Here is a 26,089-nt window from a genome sequence, read left to right as displayed (position 1 = left end):
GTCAACACACACTCAGAGAATTCACATGGGCTCTGAAGGGGAATTACCCGTAGAGTAAACGGATATAAACAAATATGTTCAATCAAATATTTTCCCAACAATCTGAAACCTTAAACACAACTCTGCTACTAACGGTTACGTCTCACCGGAAACGTGCCCCTTTGAAAAATATGTAAGATTTATTCACTCTGCGAATGTGTAAGGCTGTTACATATAGAATGTCTTAAGGCTTCAGTGAGAGGCTAAAGCAGAGTTAGTAGAAAAAGATGAAAATCCTCGGTGTTTTTTTATTTATTTACTCTGAGGGACCCAGCTGTATAAATGACCTCATCACTTTGATATTTCGGTGAACATGACTTTTTTTAACGAAGGTCATTCAGAACTGCGCACGGCTGTCTGTGTGGATGAACACACACACATACACACACACACACACACACACACACTGAACTTGGTAAGTGTGGAGCGCCATCTGCTGACAGACCTCAATTCACTAAACCTGTTCCTCGGCGGCTCACATGTACATACACCCAACCAGCTCCATATCAGTCTCAGGTCCAGCTTAACTGGACGGACTGTTGACCTGAAGATGATTCCTCTGAATAATAATAATAATAATAGTGCGCTGAGTTTGTTTGGTTTAAAGGGACACAGCGGAAGTGTTTGTGCTGCTTCCGGTAATAGTGTGTTGAGGTAACAATGTTGACATTTTTAGTCAGTTTAAATTGCTATTTTAAATGTAGGCGGCTATTGTTGTTTTCCCAAAATTTCGCTTTTGCTCTTACTTTCCCGCTTTGTTATTTGTCTGCCTTGTTTTAGTCATTTTACTCAGCTACTGCTGAGGGCATGTGGCAGCCATTAATAGCACGGAATGATATGGCAGTCTGCTTTATTTTGAAAATGTTCTGACAGCATTAAAATGACACAAACACTATTTTGTTTGATTTCATTTTTACTTTTTTTAAGTAAAATTTTGTGTGGCTTTATTTACCAACTGCCACAGACAGTCTGCATTTTTACATGACCACTCTCTGTCTCGAGTTATTCCTGCAGAATTGAACAAGGTTTTTGTTGTTGTTTTGTTTTTGGGTTTTTTTTCCCCCTGTGCCTTTAAACCTGACATATGATAATGAGCTCTATTCTGATAGGCCACTCTTCATTCAAACAGCCAACAGTCCATAAAGCACTGGGAAGTGATAGATAGGTAGATATATTTTGAACATATATCAATGATGTATCAATGACTTAATACAACTTCAAATAACTTTCTTAAAAATTAGGTTTTTCCATCCAAATAAAGAGAATTGTCTATGGTTGCAACATTGAACAATTAACATAACATTACTGAACATGAGTTTGATTAATGTTCGTCAAATTTTAAAATAAAATATACAGAAAAGTAACATCTTGGAATTCCATGTTGAACACAACAAGTCAATAGTAAATAATGACCATCTTCACATTTGTTTTTATTCCAAATGATTCTGAGGAAAGCAAAAGGAAAAAAAATCATCTCTGCAGGCAGTGTTACTTTTCAGGCTGGTTGGTTTGCACAGAGTGCAGTAGGGGGTCTCTTACCCCCCCCGACACACACACACACACACACACACACACACACACACACACACACACACAAAAATATGCTCACATGCACCACACAAAACCACAGAAGCTGCAAGTACTTTCTGCTTTTACACTTTCTCTAATTATTGTTTCCACTAAGGCATTGGTCACCACAGCAATGTGGTGGTCTCCAGCTAATTTGTGCTGCACATTCAGTTTTGTTGGTTTGAGAATTTTTTTCACAGGTCGGTCATAAATTACAGTTTTCACAGAAATGATACAAATAATAATAAAACTGCTGCTACAGTTTAACTCACTATGTAGAACAATTGTAAAAATACAGAAAACACATTTTCCCTTCTTTTTTCCCTGATAAAATTCTCAGTAGCATTTGTTCAGTATTGTGACGTGGAACAATACGTTTTGGGATATGTGCTTGGGAATGATTGTGATTCTTAACATAATGTAGTTCAGTTATGCTCTTCAGGCACCAAAAAGTAGGTGGCATTTATTCATATTCATAGGGTAATAAAGCTCAGTAATGCTGTTGTTTTAAAATGGCTGAGGACAGTAACTGTGTTGTGCTTTGCCATGGCTATATGTTTTGTACGTTTTGCTTTAGTTTGTGTTGTGCACTTAAAGGGACAGGCAGTGCTTTATAGCACACTGACTCTATCACTGAGCGTGCTCAGTACAGCCTCCTCAGACTCCTCCTTCTCGCTCATGTTAGCGTGAGGGTTGATGAGGTGGGCTGGGTACTGCAGGCCGTTGTGTTCAGCGAAATGCTCCCAGCGCATGTCGTCACTTTCGTGGGTGATGTAGCGCTCCTGCATTTTACACTCAAGATTCCTCAGGTCCAGCCACATCTGGTAATCCTGTCATAAACAACAAACAAACAAATGTTAGCACTGCATATGCATATGTAGACATGCTAAACATTAAAGCGACAGACATACATACTTTGTTAATATACACCATATTTATAAACCCAAATTCCAAAAACATCAGGACAATTGTGAGTTACAAGTATAAATACAACACTGTATTTTTAAAAAAAATTAAAATTATATATTAAATTATATCAAGCTCTGTCATTTTCTGCTGTTCTTTCATTTTAGTTATGCAGCCTTTGTATTTTGCCTTGACTTTACATAGATATTTCCCTGATTCCCTGAATCTTTTGATAATATTATGCACCTAAATTCCCTGCAACCACTCATTGCACTTAAACAGCTAGATTATTAAGTAAGTGGCCAGCCTGTATCCATTCGTACATATCAAGGACTACATTATTCCTGAATGCTGTTTTATTCCCAACCACGATAACAATATCTAGGTTTTTGGAGTATTTTACAGCATTTCAAGTATTTAACATCCCTCTGGCTCAAGCTTTTTACCTGTGGATCCAACATGTGTTCCCCAAGCTATCAACAACTTCTAAAACAATTATTTTTAAAATGCTAGTTAATTTTTTTTCCTCAAATATTCTGCATCACCTGATTGTTCAAGTGAACACAGAGCAGTTCAGCGTGGTTCAACGTGAACTTTTTCATGGTACAGTAAATGGGTTAGCTCAGTTTTTTTGAGCATTGGTGGTAATAGATCAGGGGTCTGAACGTCTACAACTCAAATATATTAATATTATTTTCTTTTTAATATTCACCAGACAATGGTCTTGTGCAGCAAACAGTGTTTTTGTAAACATTTAATTTCATAAAAGATTTCCTGCGATGGACACATTTCTGAAGCATTAAACTCAGAAGAGTTGTCTGTTTGACAACAACTGTGAACAATTCTGAATATGTTTATCTAGAACAGTACGTTATACATCAGACCCCTCTGAATCACACTGTTTACATCTTAATCAGTTGCTACAGAAATGTAAAAAACAAAACAAATTTGAATGCCATATTTCAATATTAATGAGTAAAATGGATTACATTTATTTAGTCAGGAAAATTTTAGCTACAACAAAATAATCCATGCTCCAAAATACCTTAAATGTTTCAAAGGTTGGTTCTGATTTAGAATGAAATTAAGTGATAAACTCTTCCAGTAATATTTGTAATTTGAACTCTCAGCAAATATAGCGCAAATTTATAATATCGCTGTATGTTTGCACGAATATGTTTTTGTGCTATAAAAATTTTAAGAAAATAATTCTGAGTAACAACAATATGCAAATGTCCTTTCTGCTGCAAAGATAAGAATATTATTTTTTGTTGTGTGTTTTGGGTTTGGATGTTACAGGTCAAAAATTTCAATACAGGGTAAATCTATCAACATGTTTGAGCTGTCTTTTAACTTGCATGTAAACCAGTGTTATACTGTTGTTGTCTTTTTTAATCCTTTTCAGTTATCAAACATGACTGGCAAGGCTTTTGGACATGAACTAAAAAAAGAAGAACTTGTTTTATTTCACTGCAGCAGAAAAAAACAAGTATTTTTAAATTACAATTTTACAGGAAAAGGCATAAAATGTTAATTAATTCTAAAGTAGGTTAATATGAAATTTTGAGCATTTCTTTTGGTTCAAAAATTGAAAGCATAAATGTTTTGTTGAAAGAATGTAGAAAAATTAACACTGGAAAAAAAAACAGGATACATTTTTTTAACCAAGACAAGTTGTAAAAACCTTTTTTTGACCAGTGGGCCGAGCAGAAAGGAAACAGGGTCTGACCTGGAGCCAGGGATGACTGAGGGACTTGTCCACGCTGTAGCGCTTCCTCATTTTGACTTGCAGCAGGTTATTAATGAGGTCAATTGCTGGAACAACAAAGCAGGCTGTCAGTGGCCGGGCCTCGGTGGGAAAGCTGAAGGATTTGGAGCTCAGAGGGATAATGAGCAAAACCAACATCATGTTAACATTATTTCAGGGGTCACAGAGCTCTGAGAGCCGCCGAGGGTTCTTAACCCTGAACCCCCCAGCTTTAGTCCTAGAGATCTGCGGGCGTTACTCCCATGAATAGGCCATGACAAAAAAAACGGAGCGCGCCCTCGTGGATGTCTTTCTTAAACCCTCGCCTCTTCCTCCTGCTTAGCTTTTCTCCCCCCCTCCCCCTTTACTTTCACTCCTCTCACTCCCCTTCACTCTCATCTCTGGCCTTCTCTTCAGACAGGACACTGGCTTGAGTTTGAGCTCTGTTCAGTGGATGAGTATTAGCTGAGCATGGTCTAAGAATTCCCTAATTTAAAATAGAAAGAGCGTCAAAAAAGACAAACTTATTATAAAACCATTATGTATTCAGCAGAGCACATTTGTTAAAGTCATGATGTTAACTCAAATATACTGAAAGATACAGTTAATCCAAAACAACATAAGAATAAATATATGAACACACAAATAATAATCTCATACTGTGCCTTCGCTGTAGGACTGGAGCTAATATTTTCAAACATTTAGTTGAGGCATACTCAGCCTTATTATACCAAACATAAAAAAAATACAGAAAAGGAAATCAATTACCTCAGTGCAAGAAACAAAATCCTATTACCGGGAAAAATGACTTGATCCAAACTAGTACATAAATAGAAAAACAACTGGTATGTAATTAATTTGTGCTGTTTAGAAACAGAGGCTGCACAGTTGGAGAAGTCGGTTGGCAAATTTAAAAGAAAAAAAAAAAACACGAGTATATTTAATTAAACAATGAAACTGAGATAACACAGTTTAGAACACACTTCCACGCGATGCATGCTCAAGTGGAAATAATACATTTAAGAGTTTATTTTGCTAACATAATATACTAGGACTTACACCAGGTCTGAAATACAGTGAGAAGTACATTCAAACTTTCAAAAAATGTACATCTCTAGCATTTACTCTATGTAGTTACGACTGTTACATATGGTTCAGAAGACTGGATAGCATTAGTTATGATGGTCAGAATGGAATGGCTTGCCTTTAGCACTTCTGTGTTACCCAGTTACATCTTGCTCTCAGACTTTAAGCAACTACTGCCATGGCTCAGAGAACTACCTGAATGCAGACCTGAATTATGTAGAACAAGTATATGGATTGGAGTAGGGAAACACATGAACATAGATCTGAATATGGTAGAATCTGAATGTAGACATGAATGAGATAGAAGTTCAGTAAAGATCAGAGTGAGGTAGAACTTGAATAAGATGAGTGTAGACATGAATTAAGTAGGACAATATGATGATGTTACACCTGAATAAGTTAAAACATGAATATAGACCTGAATAACGTAGAACTTGAGTATAGACGTGAAATTAGCATAACCCGAATGTAAGCCTGAATACTGTAAACCCAAATGTAGACCTGAAACACTGACCAGATAAAGACAGAACCTGAAAACAGGCATGAATGAATTCATAAAACCCAGCACAATGGGGTTGATTTTTAAGATTTTATTTACAAAACTAGTCAATAGGGGGTTTCATCACTTTAGTTCTTTTGCTAAAATATTCTATAAAATCAGAACCGTGAAACAGAAATAAACTCCACTTTGAATTATTTGATCAAAATTGGTTATGGTATCATCTTAAGGTATATGATCATGATAAAACAGTTACAGAAGAAGATTGAACGAATGAACTAATAAAGATATAAATGTACTATTAAAACTAACAGTCCAGAGAATATTAATGCAATGACTAATTTATAACCTCCATTATTGGTTCCTTGGAGACCTTTGAAAAGCACTGGCTAGTGGCTAACCCTAATGCTGAGATTCTGTTGGATGCTATTATAGGCTAGTGTTATTTAAATGTTATCTGAAACATTCTTACTGGAAATATTTATTCTCATTATTAATATACATGGATCTATTAGTGGGCAAAATCCACACTCAACTAAAAGTGATACTTGTATACAATCACGACTCCAATAAAAGTAACTTTCCTTAAAACCAACCTTGGTACAATGTGGTAGATGAAATACTTGCCTATACACTGAGTAAGTCATAGAAATGCTGTGAAACCTTGGAATACCTCTTAACTTTATCAGCAAAGAAAATTAAAACAGTCTAAAAATAATAAAGCAACTACGTCAAGGGTGTCACCAATCCCAAAGCACCACAAAGTAAAAAAAAAATGGAGTTACAGACAAAATATGAAAGGATACACTAGTAGTACAAAGTAGGTTCCTACATTTAAAAATAACAATAACAAATGCACCAATATTTTCTTAAGTTCATGTCTTTGAGAAGCATTTAACTAGTTACAACCCATTTTAGGCTCTAAGCAATGTCAGAGCTTGAACATATACTGATGAATACTATATGTAAGGAGTAAAATTTAATGTGGTAACTTTGGGGGAAATGATCACTTTAAGTGTAAACTGGCTGAAAACATATTTGAAATTTGAATCCAATTGTTTCAATTTTGCTGACCGTGTGAAGTTGAATGTAGAGCTTACATGCTGTAACTATCAAGCCAAGATTGAAAAAGGATCATAATTCAGCCTCTGTCTATTGTAATATGATTCTTTGGAATCTTTAAAGTGCACTCAGACTTTCTGTATGTCACTATGATCTTTGTAATCTGGATAATTGAGCTGACCTGTAAGTCAGCTTTAATCACCTTACCAGTATGTAGCGGGTATGTAGGTCACCTACATTCCACATTAATTTATTTGATGCTTTGCACACATTTGTGGGTATAAAACATAATTATATTTTATGTTCACTTAATTATAACACGTGTTTGATGTTCTTGGGCTAGACTTTGCATAAACCTTCCTAATATGTCTTATTAATAAGCCATGGCCTGGAGTTTAGGGAACTGGGCTTGTAACCGGAAGGTTGCCGGTTCCATCCCCAGAGCCGAAAGGTCATGACTGAAGTGCCCTTGAGCAAAGCACCTAACCCCTAACTGCTCCCCGGGTGCCGTGGCTAGGGCTGCCCACCTCTCCAGGCATGTGTGATCACTGCCCCCTAGGGTTCACTAATGCGTGTAAATGTGTTTTTCACTGCACAGATTGGGTTAAATGCGGAGAACAAATTCCTCACTGTGTAAGCACAGTGGCCAATAAAGTGTTTCTAATTCTAATTCTAATCAATGATAAGTAACCAGTTGTAATGTGGTGTCAGTGAATTACGGGGAAAGACATCATCAACATTGTCTGGTTATGAGACATTCCTACTGCCAGTAAATTAGGTTTACCTCAACTGCCTTGTGTTTTTATTAAGTGTGGTTCGCCATGATCATAATCCGCAGATTCTAATTTAGAGAATCAGGTCTCAGTGTCTCAGCTGGAACATAGGGCTGGCTGATATAGCCAAAATTTATATTATGTTATATTTCTTAATTTTGGTAGATACAATATAATTACGATATCAATATAAATGATATAAAAGCCACAGAAAAACTGCCAACAACAAACATGACATCACAGTCAAACAAAAAACTTTTGGCGTTGTCAATATTCGTATTTTTAAACTAACTTTAGTTGTTTAAACTAAGACAATGTGTCTTGTGTAAATTGTAAATGTCTTGTGTCTTGTGTAAAATGTATATAATTGTTATTGAAATATTTTATATTGCAATTTATATTGATTATTGAATATATGAATTTTTGTCCATCCCTGCTTGGACATTTAAAAGGGTCCTGAATTGGACATTTCGTTCTAGGGGGAAAAAAGGTATTTGGTTAAAGTGATTTGTGGAGTTTTTAAAATTTTTAAAAAGCTATTAAAACTCACACATTGAATGGTATTCTGCAAAACATTTATTTGGTATTTATATGGTATTTAAATGTTTCTTTTTATTAAAGATTCTCTATATTATAAAGCACTGGTTTATAACTTTGACTTTGGAGTATTCCTGTCCTGCATATTTTTTGTGTTGGCCTGCTCAGACACACCCATTTCAGCTAAGGGCTTGTTAATGAGCTGCTTAGTTGAATCAGTTGCTTTGGGAGTACACCAACATTTGTTGGATAGATAGGACTCCAGGAATGTGGTTGGGAACCAGTGCGCTAACTACTTGCTCCTTCAAACAATGAAGCTTCCATTTCCCTGTGAATTTGTGTTCGTACAAAGTTCTACCACACGTTAAAGAGATGATCCACACGTGATACGTGACTTGAAACTTACCTTCAGGGGTGACCTTCTTCCATGGGTTGGGAGGATACATGAAGGCTGCATTTTGGATTTGATCATGGATGTCCTCGTCTTCGTTGAAGGGGAAGGTCCCACTGAGGCTGACGTAGATGATGACTCCCACAGACCACATGTCCAGGGAGCGGTTGTAGCCCTTGTTTCTCAGAACCTCTGGAGCCAGGTACGCCGGGGTACCCACCACCGAGCGCCTGAACGACTTCTCCCCAATAATCCGGGCAAAGCCGAAGTCACACAGCTTCACCTGTGCCAGACAATGAGTGATCATTGAGCGTTAAATGCGGATCCTGACACTAGAACCAGACAGTTCTTTTTAACTCGACTGGAGTGCAACAAATAGCATCCATTATTTCTTCCCCAAACCCCTCTCCACAACGGACACTATAATGAGCAGTTGCCACTGAAGAGACGGCACTGAACTCGAATGAAATTATCACGCAGTTAAAAGCAGTTACAGTGTGCTCTCCCGCTGATCTCCCCCCTTCACTTTTAAAACATTTACTTGCACAGAGGAAAGAACAGTATTTGGGAGTAGTGGTGGGGGGGCCCATCACAGGATCCCTGATGCAATGCTATTCTTGTTCTGTGTCCACATTCATGCTCGTTCTAGGAAAAATATTTGTGGTAAATAACACAAATGCGATTTCAGTGAGTATTCCTCCAAGACGTTTTGCCGGTGCCCAAACACAGTGAGTCATCGTTCTGCTGAAGCAGAAGCTTCGCACAGTAGACGGCTGAAACAATGGGGAGATAATTTAGCAGTCTTTCAATGCAGAGAGGCACACACACACATACACACACTCTGAGCACCAACACGCAGAATAAACTGTAATTACCATCTCCTATTGTTATTCTTCTGCTTTTATAAAAGCAGATTAATTCATGTTTATTTTACTGTTTCCCCCTCCTTTATACAGTCTCTTTTTAATGACCATGGTTTTCTGTCAGTGTGCTACTCACTTGAGGGAAGGAGTCAGCAGATGCCAGCAAGACATTTTCGGGCTTAAGGTCACAGTGTACAATGTTTTTGAAGTGAAGATGGCGAAGAGCAACAAGGATCTGAGCAAATACAGAAAAGAAAAATAAACTACTTTAGTGAAAAACATCACATATTGTCATTACACTCAGTGTGAAAAGAATACACTCAAAGAAAAGGAATCTCTTAAAACCTAGGTTTTAAGAGATTTACCCTGAACATCAACATTTAATCATATTATATATAGCATATAATTAACATCAATCTCAGATCTACACATTTGTTGTTAATTAAAAAGATAAATAAACATATTCCAAAATGCACAGGAGTAAAACCTCAGTGTATATATATTTATATATATTTTTTCTCTCTTAGTACAGAAAGTCATGAGAGTAAAGAACAGATGCTATTGAACACCATAGCAGTATGAGAGTGTCATATAACCTTAGAAATATCATGACGGTCACTGTATCACCAGTTGTGTCTATTCTTTATTTAAGATGGAAAAAAAGGTTGAAGGGTACACTGTCATGTATAGATTTTTTTGGCAGCTAATCAAAAATTAACATACAAACCATGAGACAACTGTGAGTGTCAAGCTAAAGAAGCTCCAGAAAGAGCACAGAGCCTCAAATAAAGTATTATCACACAGTGGAGCTGGAAAGGTAATTTGCGGTGTGTAATATTGTCCTCAGTTCTTAGCAAAAGACCACATAACCAGATGAGTCTGTGTACATTTGGATTGGGAAATAAAACCAGGAAAATGCTGTGTCTGTGTGTATTCTGGTGCTGTGGTCAGCGTGACACAAGGCATGTTAGCTATTTTTGTGCACAAGCTCAGCAGGAACTCCGAAACACTCTAACAGACAGAACTCAACATTGTTTGCACGTTTGTAATATATCACTATGATCTGAACCCATTGTAAACAGTAAATAAACCATGACCCTGTCCTGACTCTATCTGTTCATCTCTGGCCCTGGCTCTGAATCCAACCAAAACGATGCTAGAACCGAGCATACCAGCATTTCACGTTCTCAATTACATCCACTGCAGCTACTTATCTTTAAAAATGGGCTTCCAAATGAAAGCAGTAACTGTGGTGCTATTGGCCAAAGCCTAGTGGGTGAAAAATGAATTGCTAAGGACCATCAGGATGGAGACATTGCATTATTATATTTATCTGCTGAGTGTTTGAAGTCTGAAATCTTGTAACCACACACACCACCCCCCCCAGCCCTAGACTGTATGAAAATCCCTGCAATTATCTTACACAAACACTATTACACCGAACATAATTTGACCAGGGACACTTTTGCACATGACTGTTCCTGTCTGTTTTATCAGTGAAGAGGTGAGTGTTCATTTGTGTGTACGCAGTCTGACAGAGTATCACTGAGGTCAAGTCTGTGTGGCTAGTGGCTCTATCTGAGAGCTTTACCTGTGAGACGAGGAACTTGGTGATGCGCTCTGGCAGTCTACCCTTCTCACTGGACAGTATCAGTTCCAGCATGTCACCATGGAGCTTCTCCATGACGACAAACACACGCTCTGGCGTCTCAAACATGCACTCCAGGTTCACTACCCCCGGGTGGTGAAGGTTCTATAAATGGTGAAAACAAATTCACCAGGCAGAAAATAAGAGTCAGGACGATTTGTTTAATGCTAGTACAAACAGAATGCATAGTGGTGTACTGAGCGGGAAACATGAACCTTTCTGGTGTAAATCGGTACAGGACAGAAGACTGGACATCAATAGTGCCCCTGCAGTAATCATATGCATTGTAGGATGTCTTTAATGTTGTCATTCTGAATTTGAGGCCTGAAACTTCTTCCAAAAATTTTGGAATTGGTGTTTTCCATCCCCTTTACTTTTATCAGAAAATTATTTTTTTACATTCTTCTTTTATAAAAATGTTCGGGTGCCCTTTGTACTGGCCCTTTGTTGATGTTTTTTGCTCCTTATTCTTCACATAAAGGGATTCCTTCATGTTTACTGATATTTTGATATTTTGCACTGTACACTCTTAAAAAGATGTTTCTTAAGGGTTTTTGATTAAAGACTATGATTCTATTTGGAACCATTGATTCTATAAATAACCATTTGTATGCTTACATTGATCTTTGCATGTTCTATATTTTTCTGTATATTAATTACCTTTTTAAAGACGGTTGGACATAGTACAAAAAGGGTTATGTTTATCATTACAAGCTGGACATCATAACAACAGACAAACCCTTTTGCTGCTATAAAAACTATATAATATTCTTTCTCTATGAATCTGAAGAACACCTTTAATATGCAAATCACCACTTAAACATATAAATGGGTCTAAATAGAACAATTTTCTTTAATCAAGATCCCTTAAAAAAAAACTTTTTTAAATTGAAATACCTAAAAACCCTGAAACAACGCTTGCTGGATTTTTTACTGATTGTTCATTGTTTGGTAGAGAACCACAACCCATCCTCATAAAGCACAAGAACTTTCCTAGTTGTTGCACTTATGAGCAAGCATTAAAAAAAAATTGGAGCATTTCACAAGGTTTCTAGTCTAAAACTGCCACTGTGTAATTTATTTTGGAAATTGTGTCAGGCATCAGATTCAGAATAAGTGATTATTTGCAAAAATCATTGAAGCTGATTAGGATAAAGTTTAAATATCTGGTTTTGAACAGTTCTTTCATTAAATGCAAGTCAAACTTTATTTTCAAATCTTTCTTTTTTATATATGTGTTTACTCACCTGAAGGATGGCGACCTCATTGCGCAGCTGGCTCTCTTGTTTGGTGGGGAAGCGTAGCTTGTCTATAATTTTGATTGCTACATCTCTCCCGGTTTTCCTGTGCTTGCCTAGAATTAACATAGGATTAAAGAATGAGGCCCTATGCATCATTCATTTATTAGCCCCAACCCACCATCAATAAAAAAAAAAATCACAGGCCACTTTTTTCATAATTTAGTTTATAGTTAAGACATCCATTATGCTGTTCACAAGTTGTTTATTTTTGCATTTTCTGGTAAAAAGCAGAAAACATATATAAAACAGAAATGATATAGAAGCCTCAACAAATAAAGACTTTTTCTGCTTCTCACAATTGAAGTAACCCAGATTACAAATTACAATCTCATTGTCCACTTAAAAGGAACATCTACAATGGTGGGGAAATGCTGTTCTCTGTGATTGGTTTATGTTCAGAAGCTCAGAAGAATGTTTGATGAAGAAAACAACAGTTTATATGCGGCTGAAGTTTAACTTGTTCGTAAGTTTTTATTCACTGTTTGAATTACCACAGAAATACTTTTATAACTTAGTTTAGGTTTGTAGCAATTTCGGTCTGTTTACTTTCATCCAGTTAGCCATATTACCCACCTATGGAATAGGAATAAAGCAATATTCTCATCTCTGTTCATGCTGTAAATCTTATCTTTGAAATGAAAGCTATAAATACTCATTATATGACAGTGACAGTTCTGTTGATCTGCCAGATTTCATTAAGGTTATCTCTCTCACTGACTATTATAGCATATTTGAAGAAAGATGGAAGTGGTTGGTATTTGCCATTGTAGGAAATAAGTTATTCCCCCCACGTATTTAAATTTTTTAATTTGAAGTCTTTAAATTTTCTTTTCCTTTTGTGGGAGTTCATATATATACACACTCTAATGATGCTTTTCCACTGCAAGAGATCGGCTCGACTCCACTCTGCGTAGTGTGTCCCAGCAGGCTTTTCCCTGGTCACTTATCCACTATCACAGATAACCCATGTAGCTAGTGACGTTGCAAAACCATCTCTAACCAGAAACAACAGTGGTGGAAACATGAGGTACTGTTTGCTTAATGTGTATTCATGTTTTGTTTAGACTAAACATTATGCCCCAGTTCTCACAGATCAGCAAAACATTCCTTGTTTCATGTCTGGCTCTTGCTGAAAATGTTTAGCGGCCACCAATCCAAGGAGAGTTTGAACCTCTTCAAAAAAAACATGGCTTAACATTGTGATGAAAACAAATGTGATCGCTGCTGTAACTTTGAGCTTTTACAAGTGTCTAGTTTGTGCTGGAGGTCTGAATTTCACAGTGTAAATAAGTCTCTCTGGCCAATCAGCACTATGCAAGGTTTACAGGGACACAAAAACTACCAGATTCCAAGGACCATGTACCAGATTAGCCTAACAAAAAAGAAAAAAAAAAAACAGACGAGCGAGTCGATTAGGGTCCAGTGGAAAAGGATCATAATACTGACTGATCCTATATCTAATCTCCTTAGAAATATCTCCTTCAGCCATTTTAGATGCACATGAGTAATAGTTGTTCAAAGTGGCAGAAGTGTGTTTGTGTAGTAACTCATAAGAATGTCAAATACACCTTGGGGAACATCTTTTGTTTGGAGGATACGGTTGTAATTGTTCTAAGATCGGAAGGCTGGAAGAGTTTAAGTAGCATTTGAGTGCACAAAACTAGAACAGACAGAGCAGAGTAGATGTTTACATATGAACAAGCTTGATATTGCATATTTTCTTTTGAATATATGTTACCTGCTTTTCTTCTGAGAATAAAGAATTAATAACCTCTATTTCATGGCAATTCTGACTAAAAATTATAAAGCATATTCATGAACTAGACACTCTAAATAACATAGCATCAGCTTGTATTGTATTTTAACATTGTACACACAAATGCAGTTCTGGATCACTTAGCTGGCTATATATGTGTGTGTGTGTGTGTGTGTGTGTGTGTGTGTTTGTGTGTGTGTGAGAAATATATAACATACAGTATATAAACTGTTTCATTACCCCCATAGACAATGCCAAACTGCCCAGATCCAAGCACTTCATCAGGGAATATCTGATACACTGTGCTAATATCCTACAAGGGAAGAAAAAATGAAGAAAATGTGAGAAATAAACAAGATTGTGTCCCCGAGGTTCTGAACTGCCTCGGCTTTGTGTGATCTGTGGATTCTGCGCAGCTACAGTGGCTGAATTAAGAGCAGTCGCATAGAGAGATATTACTGCATCCCACTGGGCTCTGTCAGAGAAGCTCGGGTAACTATGGCAACCCCATGGCCAGGCAGGTAATCAAAATAATCTCCAATAGAGGCATTGAGTGTTTATATCACACTGAAACTCAAGGCTACAGGTATGGGCAAGCCAACAGATTTCTCCTACACAGAAATACAGCTCCTAGCTGGAGAGAAATAGATCTTTGGAGTATGACATTTTATATTATTTATTTTAAAAAAGCACATTAAAAGGACTAACTATTGCTTAAATATTTAATACATAAAGTGACACATGTATGCAACATTTGGGCACCCCTGGTCAAATAGCAGATTTTGTGGATAATATAGGGAAACATAATAAAGCCACAATATTTAGGCTGAATTTAAATAAAAATAAATGTGGCATGTGCAACATTTAAAACATATAATTCAGAATCATCCATGAAATACTTATAGAAATATAATATAAAAATGTGTGGTAGATCTCAGACATCATTGCATATAAATCATAATTAGGGATATTCCTTCTTTGGTGTTCTGCAAAGAAGAATGAAAAAATAAAAACATTCAAAATAAAAGATGGTAAGCTATGGTTAATAGGAGGCTTTGAATTCAAACCAAAGGGCGTCTTACTAAATACGGACTGAAAAGGAACCCAAACCTATGCCAATATGTCTAACTGTTTTATCATTTTGGAAAGTGTTACCTTCGTTCATTACTTCATTCATTCATTTTCTGTAACAATATGGAATCATTTGGCAGAAGTCAACTACCTTGGACAGGATGTCAAATCCATCACAGAGTCACCAATTCACTCACACTTGTGGGTAATTTCACACAGCCAATCCACCTGTCAACATATGTTTTTGGACTGTGGGAGGAAACCCTTGCCGACACAGGGAGAACACACAAACACACAAAACTCCTCACAGTCAGTCACCTGAGGTAGGGAAAGAACCCCCAAGACCATGGAGCTGTATGGCAGCGATACTATTTGCAGGGTCATTATGCTTCAAAATCACATTCATTCATCCATTATCTGTAACCGCTTATCCAATTCAGGGTCGCGGTGGGTCCAGAGCCTACCTGGAATCATTGGGTGCAAGGCGGGAATACACCCTGGAGGGGGCACCAGTCCTTCACAGGGCTACACAGACACACACATTCACTCACACCTATGGACACTTTCGAGTCACCAATCCACCTACCAACGTGTGTTTTTGGACTGTGGGAGGAAACCGGAGCACCCGAAGGAAACCCACGCGGACACGGGGAGAACACACCAACTCCTCACAGACAGTCACCCGGAGGAAACCCACGCGGACACGGGGAGAACACACCAACTCCTCACAGACAGTCACCCAGAGCGGGAATCGAACCCACAACCTCCAGGCCCCTGAAGCTGTGTGACTGCGACACTACCTACTGTGCCACCGTGCCGCCAAAATCACATTCAGTAAATGGAAAATAATTGTGCATTAAAATGCATACAAATCCACCATAACTAAGGTTGCTCAAGATAGTGGTTATTATTTCCTTTATTTTACATCTGTAATTTGAACTGAGGTTCCCAAACATTTGCATACAACTGTATACCAAAAAAGGACTAACATATTTGTTGATATGTTCCATAAATACACTGATTATTTTTTTAAATGCACATAGCCAATGCATGTAAATATAATTTGAATATAATTTAATTTCTCCTTTCATTACAAATAATTATGATTAACACAGAATATAGAAATATTTTCTTTACCACATTCTCCTGAATCTGGCAGTTGGAGACAGAAATGCTGATGGAAACTTCTTCTGTATGTGACAAAAAAAACATGATTATAACCTAAAAGACCAGTGGTCACTTGCACAAAACTTCTAAAGTGAAGGTTGGCCTTAAGCTTTGCTATATTTTTAAGTATGTTTTAAAAAAGGAAGTAATGATTTAAAAATAAGATAAGTATATAACAATGTTTAATATGACCAATATATTCCAACATGAACAGTCCTAGAATAACGTCCCACACTCAAGGTGACTCACTCTCTTCTGTACATTAATAAGTCCAGAAAGGACAGGTAGGTCATACTTCTTTCCATATTGTGCTAGAAAAGTCAAATGGCTCTGGACAAAGTGGCATCTGTAGGATGCTTCTTACTTTCATTTGACTATTGACACCCCCTTGCACATTCACGCACACTCTCTGAAGAATTTATGTAATATAATTCATAACATAGTTATCTCATGTTTTATCTGTTGTTTAAGCCTTCTGTTTCATTTCTTGCCTGTCCTTTTGTGTTATACATGTCCTCCCTCTATATATGGAGGCTTCACTTATTAATGAACTGTGAATTATAATTCGCCAATTCGAAATAGTCCTCTTAAGTGTTGGGTTGGTGATGGGCAAAAAGAAAGAAATCGGTGCCATCTAGCTGCATGTTTATGGCTATAAGATAATTTTAAAAATTTCTTATTTCCTATTTTCTTGTATCTTTAAGACCCCAGACACAAATGTAGACACAAGCAGACACAAATGTAATGCCATAGCTGCTATTATCAATCAAGGATTTAAAAAAATCTATCTATTGTTATATGCTTTTACAGTATTTCAGTGAAAAGCTCATACTGTGCTGGCTGTGCCGGCCACTGTGGGCCATGCCCTTGGAGATGGCGGGCATAAGGGCATGCCGAATGGCCATCTCCCACATTCGAGCCACATCCTGTCCAGCCCCACTGACCAGCATGCTGCTACCATGACAGTCCTCCATCTGTGACAGGTTTTCTCCAACATAGTAAATCAGGGACGTAGTGGCAATCTCAAAACAGTGAGGGTTAGCCCCTTCAGGTAGCAAGTTGAAGGTCTTAGCAGGGTCCAGAGACAACACCTCAGATAAAGGGATTTCCTGCAGGACACATAATAGTGAACAGTGAATAGTAGTCTTGAAAATGGCCTAAATGTTCAGAAATTTTAAGGGAAGGAAAATATTTAATTCTAAGTCATTTTGGACTATATCTGTCTGTCTTGAAATGTTGACACAGGTGTCTTTTTTCAACATACAGAATGTTAAAGCGGGTATATTATATAACTCAGTTCTGCGATCTTAATGAATTTTGGTATTCTTTGGTTAAATTATCACAAGGATCCAACAACACATTACTTTTCATGCTCTGTCTAAACAGTCCTATGAAAGCCTGTTCAGTGCCTATCCCTTTAAATGAGAATGAGCCACAGCTCAGTTCAGGGCGAGAGCCAAGGAGTGAGGAGCAAGAGCCAGTTTCTCTTGGCTCTCTTTATTCATCTTTCTCGTTTTCACCATATTTAAATAGTAGTCTTATTTCTCTGTGCTTGTTGTGTTGGTTTTGTTTCTTTTAACCTCGTGTTTGTGCTCTCACATAAACACAAACCTAGTCGGTGATTGTAGAGATTCAGATGAGGAGGCATGAAGATGTCTCACAAAATCAGAATGGGGGGGGGTTAGTCTTTAGGGGGTGTGTTGCTGCTGGCCTTACCTTATAATATTTGCTCCCAGCATCATTCTGGAACAAAGTAATGCACTTGCTGTCTAATCGCCAGTAATGTCTTTTACGCTAAAATAAAACAGGAGAATGGTACAGTCATCCATTATGTCACATTGTGTTCTCTTTAATCAACTGTAACTTCCTGTAAGCAGTAATGTAATAAAATTTATTTGAAAAACATTCCACATTCTTTTTGTTTTCCATTCATTTTAAAGCTCATTTCCCTGTAGCATCGTATCACCCTGTAGTGTTCTACACCACAGGAAAAAACAAATACAAAGCAAGTGAACACTTTTCTGCTTAAAAATTCGTTAATACTATAAAAGCTTTACAGCTTTTGTAACTTTTTGTTTCTAAACTGATAAAATACTGAAAACTCCTCAATATCTCAAAACCTATTTATCAACCCATCTGTGGCGGTGAACACTAGTGCACTAGGGGCTGTGAATAAAATAATTTGCACAAAAATTAGAATACAATTGTCTGTCAGTTTTTATTAATGTATTTGGTAAACAAATAGTATGACTACCCACATCACTAATCGGATTGGCTTAGCTCTTTCTCACTAACGTTTAAGAGGAGTCAAAGTGAGCTGAGTGAGAGACGCCATCCAAACCACATCTTGAATTAATTGAGTAAGGAACAGTGCATTTATTTTTTAAATAAGGAACAATTTCAAAGGTTATTAAATGAGAGCAGTTGATTAAATAAATTATTACATAAAGCAGGCAGCTTCTATTAACTTCTGGAATCTGTGAGTTGTATGACATTTATATTACTGTAACTGTAGGGATCCAGATTACTTACCAGTGTGTCTTTGCTGGTGAAATGCACCAGCCAGCCCTCCTTCATCACGTTACTGCTTTTCCTCTTGGTGTGCTTCACTGACTGGACCACTCGCATCAGAGGGATGTTGTTGCTGGTGCAGGGGCTTCCAAACATAATAATAACAACAATATTATATCAAACATACCTAACATACCTCTTAAAGCTGATGTCATCAATACGATGGTTCCATCATTTGTGGAAATTAAGATTCTGCCCGAGAATACGAAAGCATTTCTTTATTAGCTGTCACTGAGATGTAATTTGAACTGAGCCATTTTGGATTACTAATTGAGCTAATTCTAAAAACACAAGTACAAGCATGTTCCTGTAGCTCCTCCAAATCACACAAGTCAGTTACAAAAGACAATGTTTATACCAAATACCCTTGAGGTCTTTTGCCCTAAAGATATCTGGACTTTGAGGAGGACCACAGGGCTCAGGGTTCCATTTTGGACAGGGGTCCCACACTGCATACTCTTTCATTCATTCATTCATTATCTGTAACCGCTTATCAAGTTCAGGGTCGCGGTACACTGCATACTACTGTACTAAATAGTGCATCAGAAATTTCTAAAGGTAGACCACCTTTAGAAATGCTTAAATTACAGTTTTTCCCAAACATTTAAACACATTTCCAGAAAACTGATTAAATTTTTATTACTTTGTCAAAAAGCCACAAATGTCTGGCAAAATGAAACACAGCACTCAAAACCATGTTCTCTGTCTTCAAAAACGATTCATTTCACTAAAAAGAATTGGGAATCAGGAAGTTGAATTTTGAAGGCCAGTGTTTTCAGGTGAATAAAGTTTTCTAAATGATAATTATTCCAAAATAACTGGAATTATGCTTGGAGCTGAGCAGTTTAGAGTCATGTTGTTGATACATGAACTTCAAGTTTTCAGAATTGTGTCCATAGTTAATTTTTTTTGTGTATGCAATGGAGAAAAACTATAATATTGTGGGCATCATTCAGTACTATGTGGCTTAAGATGTCTGCAAACTTGCTTTTAAAATTCACTTTGAGGCTTTTTAATTTTGCGTCCAAATACCTACATGAATCTTGTAGTAGGTCTTGACAAAACGTTTGGTGCGGTCTTGGCTTATGTTTTACAGTTTTTCTCAATTGCCAAGACACATTTCCTGAAACCATGCATCCATTTCTCCAAACTGTAAACACAAAACCCAATTCACACACTAAATTCACAAAACCTCTGACTCTTCCTGCAAAACCAAACTATTGCCTCAAAACAGTCCAAGCAGTGCTCAAAACCAAACAATGTTGTCAAATCAGGCCTCGAGTCGATCAAAATGAAAAACAGCACTGAAAAGTCATTACACACAACACCGAAAAAAGGAAAACACAATGATCAGATCAAGAAGCTGTAGAAATAATCTTTATTGTCCACAAAGGAAAATGCAGTTTCAAAACAAAACTCTTGTTTAACAAAAATAAGTAATTATGTACTGTTTAAAATATATATATATATATATATATATATATATATATATATATATATATATATATATATATATATATATATATATATACATACATATATATATACACATTATACATTATAACAGAAGTGCATCTACTCTAGTGCAGCATTATGTTGATGTGCTGGGTTAGGACACAGGACATCATCTACATCACAGGCCACATTCTCCCTGGCCAGGCAGCATGGGAAATAACTCCTAGTATGCTGGGTCCATGTTTGGCATGCATCCACCCCTATGTCATTACAGGCCAGTTCCATGGCCTGCAAGAGATTTGCCCTGGTTTAGGGTTGCTGGTCACAAACTTTCCAACACCATGAATAGAAGAACTCCTCTGTTGGGTTGAGGAAAGGGGGGTATGGTGAAAGAAAAAACATTTAGGAAATCTTAGTTGATATTGAACCACTGTCTGACCTGGACAGGACGATGAAAACTCACATTGTCCCACACAGTGACATGGACAGAATGTCCTGTCTGTTCATGTTCCTGCTGCTCCCGCCCTAATACAATATCTCAAGATCACTCATAAAAGCCAAGAGATGGTGAGTGTTGTATGGCCCCAATGTGAGATGATGGTGGAGAACCCCATGATTGCTGATGGAAGCACATAACATGACATTGTCACCACACTGGCCAGGGACTGCAACAATGGCTCATTGGTCAATCACGTCCCTGTCTCTCCTCCTCCTTTTGGCGAGACTAAACCCAGCTTTATCCATATAAATATATTCATGTGGACGGTCTGAGGAACATTCACCAGCTGAAACATTCTCTGCTGTATTTATATACACGCAGTATGATTACACTTGTCTTTGAGGGACCATGTCAACAATGAGGGTCTCTTGGTGTGGGTTCAACATAGATGTCCTCCCCCGCGATGTGATAGTCTTGCGATTCTATAAAAGAACATGTCGATACAAAATATTACATGCAGCACTAAGCCTACAAATGTTTTAGGAAAATCATGTAATGAAAAACCATTTTACAGATCTGTATTGAGTCAAACTGTAAACATATAAAGCAATTACCTGTTCTCCTCTCTGAATGTTCGGATTATGGTGGACACTGTGAATCTACTCAGGTTGGGCTGAATTTGAAGTCTTGCTTCCCTCATAATCAATCCATGGACAAGAAAGTGGTCAATGATGATTGCCCGTATTTCATCTGAAATTATCATTCTTCTTCTCGTCCCTCCTCTTCTTCCACCTCTTCCGCATATTCCCCTTACTCTGCCTCTCCGTTTCTATCCATAGTGAAACTTCTATGACCGGTACCCTTGTACTGGCTTATATAGGTTTCGTCACATCATCTGTTCACATGTGTGATCAGCTTAGAGTGGCTGTGTTTAAGTTATGACACTGGTGCTTTATTTGAGTTTCACTTTTGCTACCTGTGCTTACCATTATGCAACCCACGTGCATCACAGTGCAAAATGTGTTTTTGTGGGTGAAAATATGTTTGCAAATTGTGTCTTAATAGGTGAAAAGTGCTTAAGGTTCTGCCAAAAGCGTGAACCTGTTGTGACTAACTAGGTGAAATGTGCTCATGGTTCTGCCTAATGGATGACAATTTCAATAAATGGGTTTAGGACACTGAGAAATTGATTCAGACAACAGAGTTTTGTGTTTTAGCAATTGAGAAAAACTGTAAAAAGTCAGTCTCTGACTCAGACTCTGATTACTTATCATTACTGATCTAATGCTAGACAGTTAAATTGGTAATACTGGCTTTTACCTGATGATTCTATTGGACTCATCAGGATCGGGATCATGGAAATCCACCAGTTCACAAGGGCCAGCATCCAGCAGAGCCACAGGGTCAGAGACCAGAGACTCTTCCATATCATCCATAAGTGGACTGTTCCTCTCACCATCATGATCATCACATCCTTCCTCCATCACCACATCAGACTCAGCACCAGGACTCAACAGGTCTGAGAAGAGCAGAGGAGAGGAGGGGAGAGTAGAGAAGAGAAGAGAAGAAAAGAGAAGAGGAAGTAAGAGAAGAAATGAGAATATAGAAAAAGAGGAAAAGAAAAGAGGAGGAAATAAGTGAGGTGATAAAATATATTAAATGAGAGCAGAGGAGAGAAGAGAGTAGAATAGAAGTAGAGATAGGAATGTATAAGAAGAATAAAGTGAAGAGAAGAAGAGATGAGGAAATAAGAAAAGTGATTAAAATGTATGAAGAAGAGAAGTGAAGAGAAGATGAGAACAGAACAGAAGAGGAAAGACCAGAAGAGAAGGAAAATAACCAAGCTTAGAATTACGCATCATTTAAATGTATATTTTATTGTAGTTAAAAAAAAAGTCAATCTTGGAAAAAGAATTTCTTTTGAGAATTAGGCCAACCTGAAAATTACAACTCTAGGTCCCAACTGTTAGTTGACACACGATTTCTCTTACAAAACTGTACCCTTTCCTCTTCTTATCAGCTAGTGTTTTTATTAATTCACTGCTAAATATGCATTGAAAAAGGAACATTACAGATTCACCCAAAAAAGTGTTTTGGACATAAAATAATTTAGCTCCGGCTTTAAGTGTGACTGAAGACTTCGAGCTGAGCTCAGTGTGTACAGACAGAGCAAGGTGGTGTTTTAAATGCTCTGTGGGATAAATATTGTTGTTTTTGGTGAGAAAATGCAGCGTTGTTGATCGTGACATTAAGAAGCATGTAGAGAGAGAGAGAGAGAGAGAGAGAGAGAGAGATGCTAAAGTTAGACTTGCCTCCGTTCCTTGACACCTCTCCAAGGCAGTTGTTTGGCACTTTGGGTGCACATCGTTTGTGGCAGTTGAATTTGCAATCTGAAACAGTGTGAGAAGAGAAGGGGAGATGAGAAAATCACGGCAAAGTGGGAGAGAGAGAGAGAGAGAGAGAGAGAGAGAGACCTGGCACACTGACATGAGCGTGTGTTGTGCTATTGGCTGACAGGCTGAGACCTCGCACATTGCACAAGCACATTAAAGCTGTTTCTACCAGCCAGCTGACAGCACTCTAATGCCTGACACACTGCATACCTTATATCATAGCACTACTCCATTGCTGCCCTCACTCTATACACACACACACACACCCCTTAACACCCTACAGCTTCAACTCCCAGGACGAGTGGATGCCTCCTGACTTTAGATGCTCACTTTCCTTACCACTTACATATTTATTAATGGTGTGATTAAAATTTAGCACTGAAAACAAGTAAAATACAAAGCTATATCAGTCCATTTTGTCATTTTACATGATCATTTATTAAAACTACAGTGATCCCTCGTTTTTCGCAGGGGATGCGTTCCAAGACCACCAAGTAGAGGAAACATATATTTTTTAATGCATTTAATGAGGCGGCACGGTGGCGCAGCAGGTAGTGTCGCAGTCACACAGCTCCAGGGACCTGGAGGTTGTGAGTTCGATTCCAACTCCGGGTGACTGTCTGTGAGGAATTGGTGTGTTGTCCGTGTGGGTTTCCTCTGGGTGCTCCGGTTTCCTCCCACAGTCCAAAAACACACTGGATTGGTGACTCAAAAAGTGTCCGTAGGTATGAGTGAACGTGTCTGTCTTGCCCTGTGTGCAACTGGTGCCCTCTCCAGGGTGTATTCCTGCCTTGTGCCCAATGATTCCAGGTAGGTTCTGGACCCACTGCAACCCTGAATTAGATAAGCGGTTACAGATAATGAATGAATAATAAATATGTATATACATTTAATGAGTATTTGGACTTTTAAAACCCTCCCTGTACTGTTAACAACCCACCCTTTGCATTAAGCAGTCATTCTATAATGTTTTTCAGCTGGAACTACATGTGACATCCTACCAGCTTCATTAAAAGAGTAATTCCTAAGCTGTGATTTAGCGTAAGTAAATTTCACTCAGATGTGGACATGAACAATAGAGAGACAAAAAGGGGCAGATGAAAGCATTAATCTATGCACCAATCACATTTGTTGTCTCTCCAATTGCCCCAATCACAGGTCATCTTACACAGCACTATGTCAGCAAGAAGTTACTGTGCAGTATAATGCATGTCGTCTGCTACCAAGAGGATGCACGGGGTCTACTACATTATTCAAATATAAAAATAACATATAGAATAATAAATAAACTAAACAGAAGAGGAAAAGGATTTGAAAACAAAATCATAAAGATTTGTGCACTCTTCTTTGCTGACAACAAGCTAATAATATCAAAAAATATAGAAGAATTTTATTAAATTTTAATGGATTTAATGAAATATTTTGGCTATTCATCTTTCACGGTTTTCCTAGATTTTCCCTCAATATCCGCGATATAGCAGCAATAAGCCCCCTTGAAAAAACCCAAGAAGTAGCAAATCCGCGAAAGATGAACTGCGAAGTAGCGAGGGATTACTGTATATACCTGCATTAAGTGCATTAAAAATTTTTAGCATTACATCCTTATTAAACACTATACAGCAAAATGTTTGTGCCCAATGTTTCTTCTGAAATGAAGGATATTAACAGCTTGTCAGTAACAGCCTCTGCGTGAATTTGATTGCATTCAGACGGATGTCTGAATTCAGTTGTATGAGTAGTTCTGGATCGCTACCTCCACTCCAAATCATTCCAAATGTACTATGCATGGGTTGTAGTCACATGATTTTTTTTTTTATGGCATGGGTACCCTACTGGGGACAGTTCTTCTGTTTGAGTGTGCATCCCTTATGTAAACAGATGGGAAATATGGATATATTTATCTAATACACATCTCTTCCTGAGCCAGAGAAAATCTCACAACGCTCAGAAGCACACTGCCACTTTGCGTTAAAATGGTAAAGAATCCCTCTCTATTGCATAAATATATGAAAAAAACCTGTTATCCACTGTTAGCCATATTAGCATTTTCATCATAGGGTCTAATGGAAAACTCCAATGCCTTTCACTGCTCTTGTGAGCAAACCTGTGACTTATTCATACACAGACCATATGCAAACTTCATTCACTGTCTGTAACCACTGTCTGTAACTGGATTCAGGGTTGCAGTGTGTCTGGAGCCTTCCCAGAATTACTGGGTACAAGGCGGGAGCACACCCTGGAGGGGGTGCCAGTCCTTCGCACACTCACTCACACACTCACACCTATGGACACATTTGAGTCGCCAATCCACCTACCTGGAGGAAACCAATGCAGACATGGGGAGAATACAACAAACTCCTCAGAGACAGTCACACGTAGTGGGGCTTGTATACTTTTGTCTGTGTTTTCTCCCCTGTTTACAGGGTAAATAATCTGATCTTGCTGTACCTCTTCTCTGTGAGAGTAACAGGAGGATAATGTTTCATTATGACAGTCTGCCTAATTTAAAATAATTAAATAACTTTGGCCTAATGTTAAATAAAGTTGATCTCCTTGTCTGAAAATGTGAGTGATTAGTGAGTGCAGTGAAGCCAAGGCTTAATCCCAAATGTCTCCTTACATCCATTGTAAAGCACAGTGTAAGTCATAAAATATCATTTTCTGCACTTTGTATTTGAAGTGAATTTGAATGTGTTGTATTTCGAAAATTATTTTTAGTCAGGTATATTGTTAACATTTCCCTATTGAAGTATTATCTATTTACTGTCTGGGTGCAGTATTTTTGGTTTTATTATTTGTGATGTACACTATGTAGG

General features: G+C 37.7%; 1 protein-coding gene across 1 annotated transcript in view; it reads right to left on the bottom strand.

Moving 5' to 3' along the window:
- Positions 1-1,050: 1,050 nt before the first annotated feature.
- prkd1 (protein kinase D1) overlaps positions 1,051-26,089 on the bottom strand; it is an 80,403-nt gene continuing 55,364 nt past the window's right edge. Inside the window, exons 7-19 of the mRNA XM_066673414.1 lie at positions 23,193-23,270; positions 22,201-22,399; positions 18,948-19,071; positions 18,132-18,209; positions 17,248-17,524; positions 16,386-16,438; positions 14,418-14,490; positions 12,368-12,474; positions 11,064-11,225; positions 9,609-9,707; positions 8,625-8,892; positions 4,244-4,329; positions 1,051-2,438 (exon numbers count right to left, since the gene is read on the bottom strand). Coding sequence (XP_066529511.1) covers positions 2,220-2,438; positions 4,244-4,329; positions 8,625-8,892; positions 9,609-9,707; positions 11,064-11,225; positions 12,368-12,474; positions 14,418-14,490; positions 16,386-16,438; positions 17,248-17,524; positions 18,132-18,209; positions 18,948-19,071; positions 22,201-22,399; positions 23,193-23,270 — 1,823 coding nt within the window. The 3' untranslated portion in view covers positions 1,051-2,219. The remainder of the gene's footprint in view (positions 2,439-4,243; positions 4,330-8,624; positions 8,893-9,608; positions 9,708-11,063; positions 11,226-12,367; positions 12,475-14,417; positions 14,491-16,385; positions 16,439-17,247; positions 17,525-18,131; positions 18,210-18,947; positions 19,072-22,200; positions 22,400-23,192; positions 23,271-26,089) is intronic.

Source organism: Hoplias malabaricus, chromosome 1 (assembly GCF_029633855.1).
Source record: "Hoplias malabaricus isolate fHopMal1 chromosome 1, fHopMal1.hap1, whole genome shotgun sequence".
In the NCBI taxonomy this organism is placed as follows: domain Eukaryota; kingdom Metazoa; phylum Chordata; class Actinopteri; order Characiformes; family Erythrinidae; genus Hoplias; species Hoplias malabaricus.
Note: the sequence above shows the minus strand (reverse complement) of the source record. Positions and strands in the feature narration are given on the sequence as shown.